Source organism: Argiope bruennichi, chromosome 8, assembly GCF_947563725.1.
Source record: "Argiope bruennichi chromosome 8, qqArgBrue1.1, whole genome shotgun sequence".
Lineage (NCBI taxonomy): Eukaryota > Metazoa > Arthropoda > Arachnida > Araneae > Araneidae > Argiope > Argiope bruennichi.
In genome coordinates this window covers 57,414,994-57,439,286 of record NC_079158.1, presented here as the reverse complement: position 1 = coordinate 57,439,286, position 24,293 = coordinate 57,414,994, and the positions used below count along the sequence as shown (strand labels likewise).

The 24,293-nt window shown below is 29.0% G+C and overlaps 1 protein-coding gene across 14 annotated transcripts in view; it reads right to left on the bottom strand.

The window, feature by feature from the left end:
* LOC129981785 (ankyrin-1-like) overlaps positions 1-24,293 on the bottom strand; it is a 187,332-nt gene that overhangs the window by 67,793 nt on the left and 95,246 nt on the right. For all 14 annotated transcript variants that reach the window (XM_056092795.1, XM_056092791.1, XM_056092792.1 and 11 more), the window contains exons 2-18: positions 18,309-18,410; positions 18,083-18,181; positions 17,585-17,782; positions 16,314-16,499; positions 13,868-13,966; positions 13,067-13,165; positions 10,172-10,270; positions 9,500-9,598; positions 9,030-9,227; positions 8,598-8,795; positions 8,001-8,198; positions 3,386-3,484; positions 3,010-3,207; positions 2,700-2,798; positions 2,408-2,605; positions 1,997-2,095; positions 1,594-1,777 (exon numbers count right to left, since the gene is read on the bottom strand). In XM_056092795.1, the coding sequence (XP_055948770.1) occupies positions 1,594-1,777; positions 1,997-2,095; positions 2,408-2,605; positions 2,700-2,798; positions 3,010-3,207; positions 3,386-3,484; positions 8,001-8,198; positions 8,598-8,795; positions 9,030-9,227; positions 9,500-9,598; positions 10,172-10,270; positions 13,067-13,165; positions 13,868-13,966; positions 16,314-16,499; positions 17,585-17,782; positions 18,083-18,181; positions 18,309-18,410 (2,452 nt within the window). The remainder of the gene's footprint in view (positions 1-1,593; positions 1,778-1,996; positions 2,096-2,407; positions 2,606-2,699; positions 2,799-3,009; positions 3,208-3,385; positions 3,485-8,000; positions 8,199-8,597; positions 8,796-9,029; positions 9,228-9,499; positions 9,599-10,171; positions 10,271-13,066; positions 13,166-13,867; positions 13,967-16,313; positions 16,500-17,584; positions 17,783-18,082; positions 18,182-18,308; positions 18,411-24,293) is intronic.

Genomic DNA, 24,293 nt, shown 5'->3' with positions numbered 1-24,293 from the left:
TACTAGAAATCTTGAAGGAACTTGAATAACAAAGAAATCGAACCTAGTCATTCATTATGTGCAGTCTAATTTTTATGACTAACCAATGTAAAGTGAAAGAAATTATAATTATCTTTAAAAAAATTGATTAAACAGAAAACGTGACAAACAAACTGAGAGCGTTTTGTACTGGATTTCTAGTAATAATCAAGTGTTTCAATTAAAAAAAAAATAAAGCACACAATGTGCAAAGTAATATCCATGCTATAATGAAAGTTAAACATTCACAAACCACATTTCTAAATCATAAACAATGGTGCTGTTAGTTAAAGAATTAGTACAATTAAATAAATCAGATATCAGACAACTGAAAGCAAGAATCGAAATGAAAAAAAATCTTCCCAAATCCTCAATGAAGAGTTTTATTTTATAACTTATGTTTCAGATTCCAACTAAATGAAAGAATTAGCAATCAGATGTTTCTTAACTTAAAAGAACCATAAAAAGAATCATGTAGCATCCAAGAAGCATTAAAGGATATAATATTTTTAAATTCATAACAACATTTAATATGATCTGTAACTTTCTGAAAACTTTCCAGACTTGGTAATTTTCAATCTTCTTATAATACTGTGGCAAAAAGTTAAATTTACTAAAGAAAAAATAATTAATATTAAGCATCATTTAGATTTTACGAAGTTCAACCAATCTGCAACCAGCTGTTTGCTCAAATAAAAAAAAATATCAGATAGTTAACAGAGAAATGCTTTCAGATAGACAAAATACTTAATGCCAGAGTACTTTTGTACAGAAAGCATGCAGTATAGTAATTGTTTGTCATTGAAAAATTTCTTTTTAAAAAACTTAATCTATAACAAAGTATAAGAAAAACATGATTTATCAGGAAAAGTATCCACTTTTACCAATATGTGAAAAGGCTATTTACTACTGAAGTCAAATTATATTTTTAAAACTTTTGTTTGATAGAGAAATTCAACTTTATTAAATATATTTTTCCCACTATTAAATTATGTAAAATGCTACTGAAAGAAGAATGCTTGAAAAAAGAACTATATAAACAAAATATATGTAATATTAAATCTTCTGTAAAGAAAAAAATTGCACTTGCTTTTGAAATTACAAACCAGTATCTTACCTGTAAAAAAGATGATGAAACATTCCAAATTTCAAAAATACATCATTAGTTTTCTTAACAAGACAGAAAAGAAACATTCCTTAACATTATAATCTATGATTAAGCTAATTTCTTCTTTTATACAAATCAGTTTTAGATTAATTAAAATGTTAATAATGAAAATAACTGTTGATATTGTTGCCTCCATCAGAATATTCTGAAATTTTTATTTTAATTATTCAATGTCAATGAAATACTAAGTATAACTACTTCTTGAACTTTTACAAGCAACAGGTTTCTTAAGTTTTGTTTTTGATAATGTCTTAGCTATTAAGTCAGAAATATTATTTTTTTCAACAATTTGATAAAAAAATAAAATTTCAACAATCAACTACTGATGCAACATCCAAGAAATTATCTCTAGTTTTGTCATAAATTATATCTAAAAGAATTCTTAAACAAGGGGAGAAAAAAACTACCTCCTTCATCTTCAGAATCACTCATAAATGTTTCTTGCATGGTTTCAGGTGCAACTACTTTGTATTTCTCTTCCGTAATTGTAGTTGTAGTTGTTGTCACAATAGTTTCCGTCACAATCTTTAGAGTCTCCACAACAGAAATATAACCAAGTCTTTGTGCAATTGAAAGTGCAGTTTGCCCTTGCTGGTACAAAATGCAAAAAAGATCAATTCTTTTTATTGTGAAATTAACATGTTAATTTAAATGGTACAATTACAAATAGAAATTTGCATAAATAATTTATTTTTCAACATTTATTTTGACCAAACTTGCACCTATACAAATACACCTTTATGGAGGATGACAAAGATTTAAAAAAAAACATGTAAAAAAATAAAATTAGTACTTTTAATGGAAACTTACATTTGTGGTTGTATTAGGAGAAGCTTTGTGCTCTAGTAACAAGTTAATGATCAAAGTATGGCCTTGTTGGGCAGCTTGATGTAAAGGTGTATAACCATGCTAGAAAAAAAAGGGAATTATCAAATATTGAATCCATTGTTTAAATCTTAAAACAATTATATCTGAAAGCAAATGAAGTTTCAAAAGAAACATGAATTTACAGATATTTTTGAGGAACAGATATATTTATAAAAATATCATAGTTTCTTACTCAATAAAGAAAATAAATAAGTGAAATATTTAAAAGTAATAAATTTGAATTGTAATATTAAACAAATATTTCTTCAATCAGAATATACATGTCAAGTTTTAAAATTTACTGGCAAATGGAAATTAACTAAATTTATAACAGAAATCAAACTGTTTACTTACAGAAGTTGTTGCATTTACATCTGCTCCGTGTTGTAATAAGAAACGAATCATATTTATTTGTCCAAAATGGCAAGCAACATGAAGTGGTGTATAACCTGCTTTAGTTGGAGGATCAACTTTAGCGCCATTCTTAACTAATATGGCAGCTACATTCACTTTATCCTCTTGGGCACACAAGTGTAATGGTGTCAAGCCATTCTATAAAAAAAAGCATTTGTTGTTGCAGCATCAAATGTTGAAAAGCATTTCTTATTTTTTACTTATATATTTTAATCTAAATATGAAAATAAACCTTAGCTGGAGCATTAACATCAGCATGGTGTTCTATTAACAAGGTAGTCATATCACTATGTCCTTCCTGGGCTGCAAGATGCAGAGGAGTGAATCCAGCCTTAAAGTAAAACATAAAATTTCATTAATTAAATACCCAAATAGTAAGTAAAATCTATAATCATGGAATCTGACAAATCAAACTTAAGTTGGAAGAAAATATTAAATCATTATTTTTAATTTTATTTATTTATTTATATATTTACTTTGTAAATAGTACCACATAAATACAATAAATATCAGCAACATAATTAATATTTTTTTAACTTTACTTTTGACTCAGCACTAGGCTTTGCACCATATTCCAAGAGAGTAGTGGCAATATCCATTTGGTTTTTCTTTGCAGCAATATGTAATGGAGTGTATCCATTTTTAGCTGTCGCATGAGGAAATGCTCCTTTATCCAAAAGTAATAAAGCAACATTGACATGATCATAATGTGCAGCAACATGTAAGGGAGTGACGCCATTCTAAAATATAGAAGAAAAAAATTGATTTCTATTAGTACTGGAATTAATTATTATGAAACTATTGAAATTATATATTAAAAATGATTGCTTACATTACTTATTTCAACAAAATCTTTGGCATATTTTAAAGATAAAATTTTATATATGTACAATTCATTTGATTTCATTTTTTTTTTACCTTTCCCTGAGCATCAACAGGAGCGTCCTTTTGAAGCAAAAGCCTAGCCACTTTAATGTTCCCATATTTTGCAGCTAAGTGAAGAGGTGTAAAACCTTTCTGAAATGTGAAAATGAAACTCAATTTCTGCTTTGCAAACAATATGTTTCAAAAACACATTCAAATTTTTAACCATGCAAATAAAAAATTCATTCAACTCCCCCCCCCTTACAAGAAACAGGTGCATGAAAATTTAAGATAACTTTTTGTTTTGAATACAATGCAATAGTTTTAACAATAATAAATATTTTCTCAAATACAATTTGTTATATTGAACTATATTTTAAAGGGGATGCATAATGCTTGCCAGTACAGCTCAATAGATTCATATATGAATAATTAAGAACTATTTGATAGAAAAACTTCCTTTAAATAATATTTTGTGATACTTAAATCGAATATTTGTAATACAGTGTCATGGGAGTCTCACAAGCAAAATATAATTTGATAAGAGTTTAATTATTTTGGAATAAGCTAAAAGATTTATGCATAGCAAAAAAAAAAAAAAAAAACCCAAATTGGAGAAATTTTATTTTTACATATTATATTATATATATATATATATATATATATATATATATATATATATATATATATATATTAGTAACGCATTTTTAATAATACACATATAGTAAATTTTATTCAAAAATCCAATATATAACAAAATGAGAAAAAAAATTGAGCCTGCGTAATTGAAATTAAAATAAGAATTATCTAGAAATTACAGAAATTAGAAATCAGATAAAAAAAATGATGCAAGAGCAGGAAAAACATGAAAGAAACAACACATGATTGCCACTCAAATCTGGAGAAAATAATTCCCTGTGTTTTCAATGTACGTATATTCAAGATATATGATTTTAAGGAGAGGAAAAAGAAGGAAAGGAAACAATTTAACATTATTCAAAATAATAATATATTAAAATAAGGTTTATATTTACATTTAAAAAAAAATCTCCTAATTTATTATCTAGAATTTTACAAGACAAAATTTATATATTAAGTGGGGAGGGGAGGATATATTATCTCCCACGTTCTTTAACTAAGTTGCACAAAATTAAGGACTCTGGTGAAATAAAATACAAAACATTTTTGTTATGGTACAAATCATTTAATGATTAACCTTCACACACAAAATAAAAAAACGTTACAAAGCAAGATTGCTCTTTTTTTACTTATTCATTTTTGCCAATTCATATATTTGGGCATCAATTTGAGCATATTTTTTTCAGCCATCAGTTTCAAGGAGCTAATCCTTACCAAATAAGATATGACATTTTTGTACAGCCTAAAATACATTTTAAAACTATTTCGCTTTTAGTGAACATATGTGAAAACATTTCCACTATATCAATGAATGCATTAAAGAACGAATGCGACATAACAGGCTTTAATGCCCATGAAAATGCTGCTTTAAATTATTGTTTTTTAACAAAAAAAGTTCGAAATCAGTTCAGTTTCGGAAACGTCAAATTATGAAATTTGACGTTTCCGGATTAGACATGTCATCTTTCCTTGAATTCCTTTTAGATACTATGTACAACATCAATGATGACACTTTTGAACTGGGCAGGCATTCTAATTGACTAATAAGTGCCTGTCTTCCCAAATTACTTAAGCATATTATCTTCTTACAAAGTGAACAGTATGCAACAAACGGATTTTTCCAATTCGTATTTAATACGAATTTTGAGCATTTCATTGTTTCAAAAAAAATTATCTGATCTACTTTGTTTATTATTTGAGAAACTGTTAACTTTTTCAAACCATTCAACAAATTCAAGTACGATAGTACTAAATACCGCTGCGCTACTTCCACAGATTGAATGTTCTCGCCAGAGAAATGTATTCATATTCTGTCATGCAGTTGCAAAGCTTCGCGCATATTCATTTGCTGCAATTCGGGAATCTCATGGGAAAAAAGAACAACTTTCTCGCAAATCGAAACTTGATTTATATATACAGAAAAAAAGGGGCATGAATTTCCGCGTTACACAATCGCGAATATAGATTTTAATCGGAATAATTCCTTGGTTTTTTTTTTTTTTTTTTTTTTTTTTTTGAAAGATAGAATTTAACAACCTTCTGATGACTGCAATTTATTTCCCATACCGGTTTTTTTCATCTATTTTTAAATTCCCTGTGTTTTCCAGGTTTTCCCGGTGACGTGGCAAACCTGTAGCAACAGGTATTAAAGTCACATTACATTCCACTTTCCTAACAAAATGGGCGACCACGATTATGAAGTATATAATCCTTTAAATGAAAAGGCAGTTGTCTTGTTCTCATCGAGTGTGTTGTTCAATCACTGGAAAGTCGTCCTTATCCAGAATGTTGTTCTGAATGGCGAAATTTGATAGTTTTGGTGTTCGCGGGCGCTATTTTGTTCATTGAATCCATAGTTGTCACCAGCACTTACATCAGTTTCTTTGTAAAGAATGCTATAATCGTCACTGTTTATTTCGTCATCATTGACTATGGGAAACAGTTTCCTATTCATGAGCAGTTGAGTAAGAACGTCTGAAACATCCTTGTCCTGCTTTTCTGAAATCTATAACTGATGGAAGTACTTTCATAACAACGAGGGGTCCTTCAGTCTTAAACACTTTCATTAACTTTACTGTAGTATTAGTATCTAATAATCCTTAATAAATGCATGACAGATAAATTCCTGAATGGTCTCGTCGTCAATCAACGTTCTAGTGTTAACGCTGGCAATGATATCGAGAGCTTCCCTCATTTGAAGACCAATCGCAAGCCTCTTTTGAAATTGGTCGATATACTTGTCTCTACCATTTGAACTCCAAAGACACGAGTATTTCTCAAGATTCAAGTTTGATCAATTTGAAGCATACTTCCTCAATATAAGAGCTCATCTTACCAACCTAATCAGAACCTGCTTCGGAGTCAATGGACGGATTGCTGAAGTCTCCGGAAAGTACGCTCCAGCAGGATACTCGTAGGGCCCACGTGTGGCCGTTCCAACCCATTAGGATTCTTCCTCACCACAAACGTGCTCCACCATTAAACACCAGTATCCATACAATCAAATCATATTTCAGGAGATAAATCTACCATATGATATACTACTGTACAACAGCAAGCATGAAAACTCGGAGCGAATCTAACAAGAGAGTATTTTACTATCTCTTGAGCAATATTAAGAGCCTCGCAAATTTGCGCACTCTGCTTCCGCTCACTTTCCGAGAAAAGCAAATCCTGGAATCATCCAACTAGATGAGGAAATCCTATAAACGCAGGCGTTCTCATCGCGTCATCACCAGTCTCGGGAACAATGATATCTCCCGGACAACACATCTGACGCTCCCGAAGTTGATAAGCTATTTCAGATACTGTAACAATTATGCTTGCATCATCACCCTTAAAAAAACTGTCACAAGGCAGCCACAAAGCGCCATTCATTTACATGGACATTTGGCGGAACCATTCCGGGATTGCGTAACAGTAAATCCCTGAAACACACAGCTTCAAAAGAATGTAGTACATCAGGTCAATCCCATACGACCTCACCCAACGCAGTAGTACCTACTCCATCCCGACTGATCCAACCATTATAAGCATTTGAAAAGAAAAGAAAGATAAGAAAAAAATCTATCAAATACTGCGTTTTAAAAAGAAGATTGTGAGAAAAAAGATTCGGGACATCATGATCACAACTTTAAACTCCAACGTTGTAAGGAAAACGTTCATCGTTTCAGGTACTCCATATGTAGTACGTTGTACTCGAACATTGGTGAACAGCGCAAGCAGGTCTTGAGAAATGAAGTGTACCAGTGTTTCTTTGGAAAGATAAACTAACGCGTTGAATCTACAGACGGCTACGCAACTCATATTAGGATTGACACTAGCTATTGCTCCTTGGGGGGGGGGGATGGAAAAGCCCTTTAAACAGCAATACTAACTAGACCGATGTACTCCATCTTTGCATTGATATGTGAAGCAGAGAGTCCGTAAATTTTCATTCGCACATCGGGAGACAGCAAAAACCACGTTAGGAAAACGTCCTTAGCCACAAGTGTATGGGTGGGAACAAAAATATGTATATAAGGCACCCACTCGCGAGTTACATCTGAATCATATTCAGTTAAAACAAATGCGGCCTTTCGGTGACGAATGTCGTCATATCTCAAAGGAGTTGAGTTTAATAGCTCGAGGTAGGAACTTAGGGTCGCTTGTTCTAATCGAATCTTATTCATCACATGCTCAAAACATCTGGATGTTAAAAAAATCAGCATTTACAATCCACATTTGGGATATATTTCGCTGACACTCCACAACCACATCTCCACCTTGTGTACCCAAACTAGGTGCCTCCCAGGCCTCTGTCATCTCTTGACAAAAACAATCATGCAGAGTGTGTGCATACAAACTTCCATCGCACTCATTTAGTACCCTCACTTTTAATACTCAGCCTTTCATGAATTCATTAATCTTGATATTTCGTTACTTATTATTTAGGAAAGCAAGCATTTTGAATAAATAAGATATTATTACAAAAGGCATTTTATATTTCAAATAAAATTAAAATTTTCAATCTATAAAAACTCCTTCTTACTTTTGTAGTAGCAGTTAAAGAGGCTCCATGGTCAAGAAGAACAGATGCTACTTCCTCTTGGCCTTCTTTGGCAGCTATATGTAAAGCAGTATACATATCTTTAGTAGTCGCATCAACTGCTGCACCATGCTGCAATAATAAGCCAACAATATCAACATTTCCAAGACGTGCAGCAATATGTAGAGGAGTTTGTTGTTCCTGTAAAAAAGAAACAAAATAAACATTAAGATTCATGTTATAATAAATAAAATCACAGTAAAAGTAACTTCATAATGAGTAATACTGCTTTGATTTATTTTTTTTAAAATCCATTAACAAACACGCTTTATTGATGGATAAATTCCAAGATAATATAATTTACAAATTTTTATGCATCATTTAATTTTCAAAAGCTTTTATTCAAAATCACCTGGAAAGTAATTTACGTATGTTATAATCTATTAGTTTCAAGATAAATATTAAAAACAAAAATAAATCTATAAAACTCAATTTCGAAATTCTAATTATACAAAAATATTCAGAAAAGAACAATTTAATAAAACTCTAATCTATAGTATAAATTATGAAAATGATGAAAATTAAGAATTTTTAACATACCCTGGCTGAAGCATCAACATGAGCTCCATTTCGAAGAAGGATACGTATAATGTCTGACTGATTGGCTCGAGCTGCAAGATGCAAAGGCGTTTCTCCTCGTACCGTAGGTACATCAGGATTAGCTCCATGTTGGATAAGGTAGATGACAATATTCATGCAACCCATAAATGAGGCAACATGAAGAGGTGTCAAACCAGACTACAACAGAATATTTATAAATTTGCAATTAAAGTATGAAAATATTTGAATTTTTTATCATGCAACAATTTATAAATTATGTCATACAAAGAAAAAAGTTCAAAAACATCTGCAAGTAAATTATGCCAATTTAAATATAATTTAAAAATTTCTTTCAAAAATTAACAAAACTTCAAAAATTAAAGTGAAAATATTCTAATTTCTTAAAGAGTAAGAAGGATAATCATTTCTTACTTCAGTAGTAGCTTCTATAGAAGCTCCATGTTTCAGAAGTAATTCAACCACCTTAATCCTATTTTTTTTACAAGCAATATGAAGAGGCGTAAATCCATTTAAAGCACGAGCATTTGGATCTGCTTTACGATCTAAAAGTAATTTTGCTACTCGAACATGACCACAATGAGCAGCTACATGAAGAGCTGTAAGATAATCCTATAAAAATATAAACATTTTAGGACAAATTTTCAAAAATATTACATAAAAATATTAATCTAGAAAAATAATTCTTAACAGCAATTATAAATATATCTTTCTAAATATTACACAGAAGAATTCATAGTCTTTGTTTAAACTCAAAATTTCTATATTTTATTTTTATTTCTGCATTTAAACCACTCAACAATTTTATATCATAAGTAATTGTATTGAAAATATAAAATATAAGAAACTAAAGAAAATGAAATAAAACTATATAAAATACTTACCACAGTCACATCATCAACAGGAGCTTTATGATACAAAAGAATTCTTGCACTATCAACATGATCACCCTGGGAGGCCATATGAAGAGGAGCCAAACCATTCTGTATGAATAAAATTTTAAGTTTGAAAAGTAAAATTATGCAAAACAGAAATCAATTAATTCCATTTAATAAAATTAACTAGAATTTTAATGTATTTTAATTCTTGATAAAATATATTATTGAAGAAAACTGAATGGTCTGGAATTTAATAAGTTTTCTTAATTTTTATTATATATTATATAATGTAAAAAAGATCATGAATAAAAAAAAAATAAGAATTATAAACTGGATTCTTAATACAATTTCTTTTGAAACTTCTTTTAAAAATTAAAATCATTTAAAAAGTTGAATTCCAGATAAGCAAACTAAAAGATATAAATATTGAAAAAATAATAAAGATGTTAATTTCAAACTAAGTATAACTACAACAAATTTTATTACTATAAAAATTAGTTATGGATATATAACAAGCTCTAATTTTCTATGGCTGATACTACTTCACATAAATATACTATTATTTATTTGAAGTAGCAACACTTAATCTAACACTTAAAGATACTTTATCTAAATATACTATTATCGACCTTGCAGGCTATGAATTGCAATTCCAGAAGCAAATAGAATTCATTATACCTTGGTTTTAGCAGTAATTGGAGCTCCTTTTTCAAGCAACAAATCTACAACTTGATCATGACCACTTCTGGCAGCACAATGCAGAGGTGTCAGTCCATCCTAGACAAAGGAAAGGGGGATTAATCATTTATTTTAACAGATCTAATACTCTCATATGATTGTGTTTATCTGTAGGTATTCAAAAACTCATTAAAAACAACCAAGAAATAAAAAAACAATTATTTAAAAAATGCCAATCATAACCATTATTTAATTTGGATCATAATTCTGTCTTAAGTTCTGAGATTATTTTTTTTTACTAATTGTTAGCAAAATGCTGAAGTGTGTTCAAGATTATTTTATTCTAAATTGTGAAACTGTTGGAAAATGACTTTTTAGTAGATAAATAATAGCTCAATATCAATAATCAGATGACAATTTAAATAGTAGCAGACTTTAAACAACTAGAGCACTATATTTTAACAAAAAAATTCGATTACTTAATCTAGAGTTGTGAGAAAATAGTTACAAAATATTTGGCCTACATCCCTTACAAAAAGTACAATGAAAATATTTAGAATAAATATCCACTGATAACAGAAATACTAATTTAAAAAAATTTCAACATTCTTATTTTCGCCACTAATTTGTACATATGATAGCCATTATAATTATATGTAAAGAGTGATTTTTCCTATCATTCAGTAATCAATATGTGAACAGGGATTGAAATTACTTATAATTAGAAAGGCTACATTACCACTAACAGAACAGAACACTGTCTCATAGCCCTGTATCCGTGACCATTCTGGTCACTGAACGGTTTGGTGGGCATATTACGGGAATTTTATTTAATTAACAAAATATTTACAGTAGGAAAGCGAAACAAAAAATAACTATTTACAGAATTTACAATTATATAAGAAATTATATTGAGATGAGACCGTTTACATAATTTTTCAACTTAGAAATATAATTTGTAGTAATAAACTTAGAAATATAATGCTGAGAGATAAAATGTGTAAAAATATACATATAATCTGTGTTCACTTATTTTTTATGATATATTAGATCATAATGCAGTTAAAAAAATCAGATGGAAAATAATTTGAGAAATGGAAATGAAGAGAATCTCTGTTTGATTGAAATGTGTGATGGGAGACTGTGGTGCTTGTTTTTTCCCTTAGTCTTTTTTGGTGCGAGACTTGATGTTGGGAGCTATGGAGGCAAGAATAGGTCTCTATTTTCACTTATAAATTTGATTATACTGTGGATTTTTTGCCTGGAAAGGAAGTTGTTGGCGACTCTTTTCAGCCATTCCTGTTCATGGCTTGGTGATGGTTTTTTCATATGCCAGGAGATTGTAAGGATGCATTCCGTAGCATAATGAAGTGTGGTGCCTATCCCACCATAACTGCACTGGTCACTCTCAGACAGATTGAACCTTTTGAGGTAGGCAGGAAAAGGGCCGTGTTCTGAGAAGAAAATAATATCCTCTCTGATCCAGTTAGTGGGATTAAGGTTGACTAAAGGCAGGATATTAAAAATTTTCCTGCCTGTGACACCATTGCTCCAATATCCTTGCCATTCCTCAAGCATGATTTTCCGGAGGAGGGTTTTTATATGTGGTTTAGGAAGCTTTGTTTGCATATAAAATTGCCCATTTTGCATTGCATCGCCAGTTGATCTGCTTTTTCATTGCCTATATTGCCCATATGTGCTTTAACCCATGAAACTTTTACTGTTGGTTTTGAAAGCAGGACACCAAAAATTTCTCGTGCTGTTTGATTTGTGCTCTTTGGATTTGAAGATGCCATGATACTAGCTCTATTGTCGACATGTATTTTAAAAGTATTGTTGTTTGAAAACTGAGATGTATATTTTACTGCTTCATGAAGTGCAGCGAGTTCAGCTTGGAAAACAGTATTGTTGTCATTCAATTTGGCAGACCAATGGTAGGACCAGGAATCATTGAACAGAACACAAAACGCAGCTCCAACTCCATGTTCTGTTTTTGAGCCATCTGTGAAGATATTGATATCGTTTATTTGAGATAAATTTATTCCTTCATCTTCCAATGAGATTTGGTTGGGATTGAGATGCTGTGAAGGGTGAGTAGACCAGCCAGTTGCTTTCCTCTCAAGCTCTTCTGGATGTATCTCTGTTATATTATGCAGAAGAGGGATTCTTAGGCGATATATTGTCGTTAGTCTGGCTTCAAACTGTAATTGCATGTGCAGGGGTGGAATGCCGAGAATGGTTTGTAGCGCTGCTGTTGAAGTTGTGCGGTAAGCACCTGAAATATAGAGAAGAAATAGTCTCTGAATGGTGGAGTTTCCTCTTCATTCTATATGTTGGGTTTAGGCACCACGTTGATGAACCATGGGCGAGCATTCTCTCAACTACTGTCTTGTAAAGAACTATTTTGTGTTTCTGAGAGATTCCCCATGTGCTGCCAGCGATTCTTTTGAGGTTTTGATGCATTTTAATGGCCTTTTCTTCTTGTTTTTCTATGTGTTCTAGCCAGTTTAATTGGTCATCAACATAGACTCCTAGATATTTAATAGATTTGTTCTCTTAATGTCTCCATTCCATATGATTCTGGGGCCCCTCGCCATTTTGCTGAATAAAATATGGGTTGTTTTTTCCGTGGAGATTGAAAGTTGATTATTTGAGCACCAGGAGTTAAATTTGGCTATTGTAAGTTCAGTTTCTCTTTCCAGGCTATTTTTTGTGTCCACATTACCACTAACAGCATTTTTGAAATGTTTGTGTTTTCACATATATTCTTGTACTGAATTTCGTTTAAAGGTGCCATTCAGAGAGCATTCTACTTTACCCATTCTGATGCTATCAAATATACAGAAATTGACAGAAAATTAAAAATCTAGATCAATTTTTTTTTAAATTCCTCACCCTAGTGGCCGCATCAATTTTAGCTCCTTTATCAATAAGCAAAGTAACCATGTTTGACTTCCCCCACTTTGCTGCAACATGCAAAGGAGTGATTTGATGCTGGAAAAACAAAAAGAAAAAAAAGATGAAAGTTAAAAATTCCAACATCAGCATGCTTCTTAATTACATATGACATTCAAGTTAAATATTACATAACATCATGTAATTGCACTGAAATATTAACACCCTTATAAAACTGGTACTAATAAATTCATGAAAAAAGGATACAGAATTTAGCATAGTATATTTTTAAAACTATTAAAATGTTCATATGACATTTTATAAGCAGCTTCTTTTGCAGTTATAATAGTAAACTTAATTAAAAACTTACAAAAAGCTAACGGTCAAATAAATGCAAAGCAAATTGAAAATTTTAAAGAGAAACTGTTCACAACAAACCTACATCTAAAATCAAAAGAAAAAAAATTTGATATAAACTAAAATTAACACCTAAAAACTAGTGAAATAATATTTTTTTATAGAAATGCTTTAGCTGTCATAAAATAAAATCTTGATATAAATAATAACAGTTGATGCTTTATTTTTTTTAAATGTCCACTATAGCAGATTCAAATGATTCTGTAGTTTATCGCAGTTATAAAACATTTTCAATCAACGCAAGCTATTTTGCTTATCAATTATTCATTGAACAATTTATTTCTTTTAGAAACAATTTCAAATTCATTACAGTTAATGAAAATTAAGAAAATAGATTCAAACATATCTATGGCTTTGATTTTAAGAATTAATGAACTTCCTTACCTTAGCAGAGTAATTAACATCTGCATTTTTATCAAGCAATAGTGCTGCAATGTTTTCATTTCCATAATGAGCAGCAATATGTAAAGGTGTGAAACCACTCTGGAAAAAAAAATTTTAAACTGGTCAGAAATGAAAGTAATAACCACAATGTAAACAAAGCAAGAATGTTGGGAATCTACATATATGATTGTAGAAACAAAATAAAAAATTTTTAAGAATGATTTTTAGAACCATATAATAGCAAAACATATTGAAAAGAAAAAAGAAAACTACAGAACATCTAAGTTAAAAATATCTAAAACAACTTAAATTAGGAGGCTCATACATAATCTTATTATAAATAAAAGTCATTGTGGCCCGTCATTTTATTATAAATGAAAGTCATTGTATGTATTTTCCTTCTAAACAAATGGAGCAAGTTTCACACACTTTTTACATAAGATAATAGTAAGAATACTGTTCATTTTCACAGTACAAAATAAAATATTCAACTAATTACAAATGAATCAAAATTTTGCATTTTTCCTACTTTGAATTACTCTACCAACGATTTTAAAAATATTTCTCTCATTATAATATATGTCTTTTGACAGTGCTGCTAATAATTTTAAAATAGTGGTTTAATGATGCTTAACAGCAAGCATAAGTCAATTCTTCAAACTCAAACAAAGGCAAGGTAAGTAAAGCTTCCATGAACAAATGAACCAAATGAAATGATGACAACAACTAAAGCTATTAGTTTTTTGGGGGGGGGGGATGAAAAAATAACTATTTAGCTATCTCAAATTATTCTTTAAAACCTTTCTTACGTTCCAGTATTTTTTTAGCAAACTTTGCAGTACTAACTAATAGAGAAAATCAGATATTGGAGCTTTTTAAAAAATTCCTTAGTTTAATTGATATTTTAACTTTTAAAATGTTTCAAATATAAAATATTTTGTATATTATGATAATATATATAAATGCAATTTTTACATTTAAAGTACTATACATAAAGGTACATAAAAATTACTATACATAATAAGGTTACATTAAAAGTACTATGCATACATATTATTTCCCCCTCCCTTCCTTTTAAACCAAAGAATTAATGGATGTATCATCTATTTAGTTATAAAAATGCTGTATCATTGATAAGATATTCATTCAAATTCATTTATCAAGATTTTTTTTTTTTTGTCTGTGTGGGACAAATTATTGTATTTGTGTGTATCTGTGTGTTTGTGCACGCATGTGTGTGTAAACATTATTTTGCAAATGCATAGCCGAAAAGAAGTTTTTGGAATAAACTTCAATTTATTTCATTATGGGAAGCACATTTTGTATGCAAGTAAAGCAATGATAAGAATTATCTATTTACATTACAGGAACAGGGCAAAAATGACAGAAAATTTTCCCTTTAGTGTTTTGATAGGGATTTCTTTGACATGTGTTGACTTAGGAACAGGAATCTTAGGTATCTTTAAAATGAATGCATAGGTGTAGGTATTTTTAACCTTTCATTCATGATGCAGGATTTACTGACTCAGGAAATAAGAGAAAAATTTAGAATGAAATAACAAGGGTTAGAAAGAAAATATTTAAATTAGATTAAGATACATACATGCACTATTAATAGTAGATCAAAATTATTTTTCATAACAATCACATGTTTACACTAACAATCTGTATGATACAACACAAAGCTCAGAATATGCTTTGATAAGTAGAATCATGTGTTAAGGTAATGAAAAAACTTAATGAAATGTGAAGTTATTTTATTGTCCTAGTGTAGAATAGAAAATTTTCAAAAAGAACTGAAGATATTCAAAAAGAGCTAGAGATTAACCAACTTTTGTAAAAAAATTAGAGATGGGCAGCAGCAAATAATTATTAACAACAATTATGCTAAATACTATTCTTGCAAAAAGGTTTGAGAGGTTGCCCTCTATCATACAGCTGAAATCATAATTAATGATTCATGGGTTCTTTCCACATATTCTATATACTGGATACTTTTTCCTAGTAGATTAGTATAATACACTGAATAGAACATAGTACTTTTATAAAAGTGAATTAACTTTGTATTCCTTGAGCAAATGAAATATTTTAACCTATTTTAATTAATTTGTTTAATATATGATATATATTATACATACACACAGAGACACACACAGCAACACACTGAAAGTAATATGTTGTTATAAGAAATAACTCTTAATTATAAAGCTCTTTTGATGATAAAGAAAATATATCTTTATTTTCAAATTAAGCTTTCATTTTATTTTAGCTTTATTTATTTATTTGCTCCCTGCTCTTATATAAAATTGCTTTTGGAAATAATCAAAAGACTTTATTTAAATAAGATAAAAGAAAATTATACAAATAAAAATAAAGGGGGGAAATGTCAATACAATTTTTGATTTGAATGAAAAAAAAAAAGGGATGAAGACCCAAAATGACTCACTTTGGAAGTTACATCAGGATCATGATCATTTTGTAAAAGCAATGCAGCAGCTTTGCAGTCATCTTTTTTCGCAGCTATGTGTAGTGCTGGCAGTCGGACACGGCCCTTTGCATCATTTTCTAGGAGCACAGCAACAACTTTATCATGGCCTTGTTGCAAAGCAACTGCTAATGGTGTGAAACCATCCTAGGAAAAGAATAAATCGATCTGAATAAAATACATTAAGATTACAACAATAGAAATTGTTAGAAATAAAAGTCATCACGAAGTACATTTCTTTTACAAAGAATGGAAATTTTTCTGATGAAAACCAGACAAATGAATCATTCTAATTTTATAAAGAAACATTTACCATATCATTAAACAAATATATAATGTATTTTCTAAAAACAATTTCTAGATCATATGAATGATCAGTTCTTTGTAGTTTTCATATGTAATAACATTAAAATTGTCATAAAAAAATCCAAATATTTTCCACTGACAGCTTAATAAGCTTTTTCTGAAAAATAAAAAATCTTAGAATAAGGAAGAGGGAAAGCAATAATTTAAGTCACAGCAATCTTCAACTTTAATTTTTGGATGTTTCATACTTTCAGGGTTTTAAGCATTACAATTATATTAAACAATGAGAATCAAATTTTTCATGAGATTATGTTTAGTTTTGACCAGATTGATAGTTTTGAAATGTCACAGCAGCTATTTTAGAAACAGGTCTCAAAATTGAATTATGGGCTGAATATTGAAAATAATACTAGTGCGAATACACTCTTTCCTTCAAACTTCTAAACATCAGATCCAGTATATCTGAATCTTATAAATTTAATGAGCACTTACACCATATATATATGGAGGATCTGTGATAGAATGGCATCTTAAAAATATAAAGCTTCAAGTGCTTTAACCAAAGTTTGTGACAACAGAAAAAGCATAGCATGTATGTAAAATAAAAAATAAAAAAATGAATTCGTTTACGTACTCATTAGAAAAAAAATGGTCATAATAATTAAAAATTACAAAACAACATACACCATATACAAAAATATAAACGCAAAAAAGCATGTTGTTATTTTGTAGTGACTTTCTTTAGAAGTATTTAAAAATATAAAAGTATTAGAAGTATTCAAAAAAGAAAAAAAATGTGAAGCACTTTGCTTTATCTTTAATTTTAATTTCAAAAGAAGTGTTAATATTCCTTGAAAAATGACATATGCACACATGATAATTCATTTTCTTTGTCCTTAGAAGAATCTTAATCAAAGATAACTTACTTCTGTAGCTAAACTCTGATTAGCACCATTGGCCAAAAGAAGCTTGACAACATTGTCATGATTTTCTTGAGCTGCCATATACAAAGGTGTGAAGCCATTTTGTGACTGAACATTTGGATTTGCTCCACCCTTTATCAAAATCTTAGCTACTTCCTCTTGGCCAGCCAGGGAAGCTATATGAAGAGCAGTATTTCCTTTCTGGAAATTAAAAAAGATAGTGCTATTTCATTTCAATAAAAAAAAAGTAAAATTATGTCCTGAATACTCTAAATTACAAATAAATGACTATATAATTCAATACAAGACAAAATGCTTACTTCAAGATAAATGAAAAAATCCTAAAAAATCTATGAATTTTTCAAACAATTCTTGAAATTTTGCAATTATTAAATTGTATATGAACACTTAAAATGTTCCAACGATTCTAGTTAATACACATTTCAATACAAAAACACATTTATTTTACATAAAAATCTATTATAAAGCAAATAAACTCACCTTTGTAGCGGCATTTACATTAGCACCTTTTTTAACTAATTCTTGAACTATTGCAACATGGCCTTCTTTGGCAGCTAAATGTAGAGCATTCAATCCATTCTATAACACAAAAGAAATGACTGCATCTTAGTTTTAATTCAGCACATTTAAAACTTATTTTATAAGAAAATTTGAAATTCAAAGTAAACACAATCCAAAGACTTTTTTAATTAATTCAGTTACTTACAGCATTGCTAGTATTGATATCAATACTTCCTTTCAAGTATTCCAATATCTTTTCAAGATTTCCAGCTCGAGCTGCTCTGAGAAAGCTAGCATTACTATCACTCTAAAAAAAATGAAAAAAAATGCATTTAACTTTTAGCTTTATAAATTAAAGTCTCTATAAATGAATCATTAATTAAATTAAAGAACAAACAACTTTTCAGTAAAGAAAATGAATATCTAGCAATTAGGCATATCATGGTTTCTAAAATAAAAGAGTTCAGAATTATGCATGTTCCTATTAATTTATAAAAACGTTTAATTGCCGAATTTATTGAATAAAAAAGTTAAATATTTAAATAGTCAAAAAGTATTTGTTAGAAATAATTTCTCCGGAAGGGGGAAAATAAAGAAAAAGAAAAAAAAAAAAGAAAAAATAATAATAACTGCAAAATTTCTTTTAATAAGAAACATACTTTCAATTTATGGTATTCAGTCTCAATGTAACACCATCCAATTTTTATTGCTATTTATTTTATATTTTTCTAGCATCAGAAATGCGTTGTTGAAAATATGCGCGCTCTACACAATAACTATCGATCTATCTACACTTCCTACAGTACTGAATTGCTACGCTTCCGAATATTAAAATTTTCTTACGGTTTTGGGTTCAATCTCCGGGGAAATTGATAAGCAAAATAATTGCTAAAGAATTGTCCCACACAGGTGCGTCTTGGCAGACATATCCACTTCTAACAATATATTTCAATATATTCAACTATCAATATATTTCAAGCTGTAAATTGATTGACCGAGAAAATTGCACGATGTGTGCACGCACTTTAATAAATTATAAATATTATCTATTACACTTAAATGTTTTTATTATTTTTAATATTATTATTATTATTATTCCATGTTAGAAGAAAAAGAGTTAAGATAATCAGATAAAAAAATAATTTAAACTTTTTTTCACATACAATTCAGCTATTTTTATTTGAAAAATATCTTTCTTCTACAACTTCCAAAGAAATGATTTATTGCAAGTAGAATAAATAACAAAAAAAAACAAAAAAAATATTAAGTGAATATTGCATCTCTGTTTTCTATATTCTTATCGGTCAAAAAAAAAATTCTAAAAGACACAACAATAAAATGAATCTTCATGTAAACGAACAATAGTGCAGACATGCTTCCAGACATGATTGAAAAAAAAATAACTGAATATTTTTTCCTAGAGTGAAATGTCTTCCACAAACGACTCGTTTATGTTGTGACAATGGAAACCCCGACCATTTGATTTAATCCATTTTTTTAAACAGTTTTTAAGAGCATTATTCGATTTTTAATATGTTTTTATTTTCCGAAACTAATCGAGAAGTCAAATGCCATTAGTTTGTTCCATAATCATTGAAAAAGATTTTCACCAGATTGAAGATTAGAAAGAATAGATTTAAATAATGGATCTGTCATTCTAATGATGGTAATGCCAACATTGGAAGATGAAATTCAAAGTTTAAAAAAATTAAACATTATGCTTTATATCATTTTTTAAATTAAAAATATCGTCATCAAAACGCATGTATATCTGGAATAGAATTTCTCAGGAAACATTCAGCGGTACATTTGTTTCATTAATCACTAAGCATTAAGCCAGATTGTAGCAGCTGGATGGAAAGTGGATTTATAAATATATTATTAATATAAATGCACGAATAAAATTTATTAACTTCCATATCAATAAAATATAAATAGTACATAATTTTCTTAATAAATTCAACTTTAAATAATAAAAATTTAAATAATATTTTTACATTATTATTTAATTCGTTATTTTAAAAGCAAGAAACAGATTCTAATCTAATGATTAATAAATGCAAACGTTATCTATAGAATCAAGCTTAATCTGCTCAACGATACATATAGGACTCCAAAACAGTGTGCAGCATTTGGGGCAAAACTAATACAAAATCATACAAAGAAAAAATGAGTGATAAAAAGAATATAATATATGTCAAAAAGAAATAAAAAGAACAAAAAAAATCTGTTTTATTGTAATTGTATGTAATCTGTGTATGTAATTGTGTTGTAACATTAATGACTTATTAATGCATTCGATTTTGAAAATGTATTACAAGAAACAATAAAAATAATTACATGACTTTAATTCAAATGTAGAAACGTATCAATTATTATTGGAAGTAGTCAACAAAGTGACTGTTATTCTCTGGGCATAGCTGAAAAAGTCATCTTAAGTAACTGCAAAAATCACTATATTGTTGTTTACAGCGATTTTTTTCTTCACTTTATATCATCAACTTGTCAATTATAAATAGTTCTTGATTAAAATATTATAAGCGTTCTTCATAAGATGCAATTCCATCATCAGTGAATCGAGATTAAGCGAACGCAGAGTTAAGATTCTATGGCTTCCTATTAACTCCAGCATATATTAACCAGAATTACATAAAGCACGTCTTAAACCTATTTGTTAATAATGAATACAGCAATTCCAGTGATACGTAATGTATGGATTAATTTGAATGATGAAAGTTTAATGTATTTTATATAAAATATTTATGAGAGTTCCTCCTATTAATGAAGGGAAAAAATTCAAGATCTTCTTTAAGAAAATTCAAGTAGCATAAAACAGCATATTTTTAATGATAAATATTTTCACATCAATGTCTAAATGTACCATTATTTTTTTAGTTTCCATTTTTAAATGCTCAAGTGGAGTACATTAAGTACGTCTTTTTATGCTAAGTTTACAATTAATAAGGCCTACGGTTCAATATGGTTTTCAAGTTCACAATATGAGCGCCTTAACTATTAACTATGTCAAATAACTACTACAATTGAGTGGTTACTTCACAAACATACAAGGTTCTTAGGTCAAAGCTAAATTACAAATTGGTTTTCCCATTCTTTTACCAAATTAATGAATATGCATTTCGCCATTTATTCAAGACCCCGAATAAAGCAAATAAAAATGCAAGGCTTTTTCAAAAAAGTGTGGGATCTCTGTTCTGTATAATTATTCAGTGATCAGAAATTTTGGGGATACAATATAATGTTGCAGAAAAATTAAAAAATTTCTGGATTTACAAAAAAATTTATGATACAGTTGACTAAATAAATGTGAATTCAATTATTTAATCACTAATTGTGACTAAGTAATTAAAGCACTTAGAATCAAATAAAATACAATGAATAATAAGTATCAAATTCCTAAGTGCACATTGTAAATCGCATCGAATCTCACTCAGTATGTACTTTAAACATAATAAATAAAAGATAAAATTTATTAGGTTGCAGTAGGTATTGGCTTTCTCTATCATTAACGTAAGCAGACAAGACAATAAATTGTCAAAGTGTAATACCACAAGTGTTAAATCAAACAGTGCAGAATACTACAATAAAAATGCCTTTCAACTAATTTCAAAATCAATAAACTCAAAGAATATCATAAAACGTAAACATTAGAGCGACACAGTCAGTACCAAGAACTGAATATAGAACCTCGCTGAAACTTAGCAGATAAAGTCACACATGTAAGGAGGGGGGTGGGGGTGGGGGGAATTAACGACACCGAATAAGGGAGAGGAATTATTGGAAAAATGATAACGATATTTAAAAATGATGCACTCAGGCATGGGAGAGTTGTGACAGATAAAACACATTATTTCTGCTTCAAAGAATTATTACTTTAAAGTTCTCATTAAGGTTTTTAACTTTAGCAATCATTTGCATTCAGTTTCACAAAGATAGATTTTCTTCATCCTAGAATACAATAAAGTAGTCTAGTCAGATTTGCGCAAGTAATGTTTCCTGAGTTGTGTAAAGACAAACTGGTTTTTAAAAAAAACTCGTCTTTATTACATTTTTGAATTTGTCGTGTGCTAAGTTTGTGAATTTTAAATTGCAAAAGAGAATAATGTTCGTATCAAGCCTTCAACAACACAAGAGCAAACAGCTGAACAAACCACAGTAGCTCATAAATTAGAGGGAAAAGGTCTTTTATCTCGCAATATTCGTTTGTATGTAGTATTTTTTCCCCTTAACTTAAAAATATATATGAAGGGGAAAAAACACCTTTAGAAGTTACGAAATGAAATAAAATTCCATTTTAAGAATAAGATCTGAAGATTCGATAAAAATTTTCCCCCACCAAAAATATGAATTTAAGAACAGATCGAACATCCGTCTTCATAATGATGAAAAAAGTGTCCATATTTCAGAAAAATAATTATAAGAAACTAACAGCCAAAATACTGAAAAATCAATCGTTTAGACAAATATATAAAGAAATCATTTTAAAAAGTCTCTTCAATGATTTAAAGCGTTCATTAAACTGAGACTTCAATTCCAGTAGCTTAAAAATCTCTGACTCTAGATTACTGAAATAAATTAAATCAAATAACTAAAATTTAAATCATCATGTTACATAAGTAGTAGTCACAATATTATATTTAAAATATCACAAAGTTTTGCATATGCGATCTCCATGAAAGCAAAAGACCAAGAAGACACATTTTCACATCTCAAAAACTAAGAAAGATATTACATTGGATTAACAAAATAAAATATATTGATTGGTAGATCATGCATCATGTCGTCTTCTATATACATGAATAACCAAAATAATATCAATTGCAAATACCTAATACATAATGGGTGGAATTATACTCAACCTTAATATAAAGTTTCAAACTCTAGATCAAAATTTTATTTTTGATATCAGTAGCTAATTCGCCAGGAATATTGTTTACATTATTTTCAATGAAATTCCTGGTGCATAACTTGATGTCCAGAATTCCCTTCAGAAAATATTTTTAAGCATTTAATAATGACAGACATTAAATCCGTGTTATTTTAAGAGTCTAATATATGTTCTGTTCATCGTGTATGTTCACTAATTAATAGAGTCAATCATCAAGACATCATAGTGCTATTAAAAACGTAACTGTCTAAATAATCTCTCATATTTTCACAGTATTGCAACTTCACTTTATTCTCCGTGTAAACTAAAAAAAAAAAATCATAATTTCGCTTCAATAAAAATTCGAAACAATCACTCCGAGATGTACATGCTTACTTTCCAAAGTATATACGTAAAATTTGGAAGAACAGTACAAATGGTCTGTGTAGAGCGTCAACACACATACTCATACTTATAAAAGTTAAACATTTTTTCCTAACTTGAAAGAATTATGATTCAGTTACACACATTTTTCTAATAACTTTCAAAATTAAATCACAAAAATTATTTAAACGAAAATCATTCCAAAAATAAATACTTTGTTCTATATTATTCATAAATTTTTCATCCTGCAGCCTTTCAGCACATATTTTATGCACCTAAAATTTGAACTTGTTATGAATCCAGAATAAGCTATCCCAGCTTTTTTTCAAAATGCTTTAATCTTGCCAATTAGAATGTAAACATATTATTAAGTCATATTTAAGCATTTTAAACTAAAATCGTAAATTTATAAGGTAGGTAATAAAAGTTTTCTGTTTTCTTGAATTTAAAGACATTCTATCCTTTTTTAAAAGACTGTACATCAAATTATTTTTTATAAATTATTCTTTACATAAACAATGCACTCATTTTTTTTCTACATCTATTAATAATAAAAATGTGAGCGTACGATCTCCACATACCATTTGATCTAAAGCAACTGGACATGGTTCATATATATTTTAGGGGTGGTAATGTACTCCTCGGAGTGATTTTTTTTAGAAACTTTAATTACAAAATTACTTAATAACCAAAATTTTAGCATTTACATAGAATAACTTCCAATTATATTTAAGGAAAAAATTATTTTTACGTCATCTTCAAATTAAAAAAGAATTATCTTTCCATTCATACCATTTTTTTGGCGTATTTTTTCCCCCTATTTTTTAATCAACTTTTAAAAAAATATTTTGAGCTTATTTTACGACAATATATATCAATACTGAAGTAAAAAAAATATCGCTTTTATTATTGTTATAAATA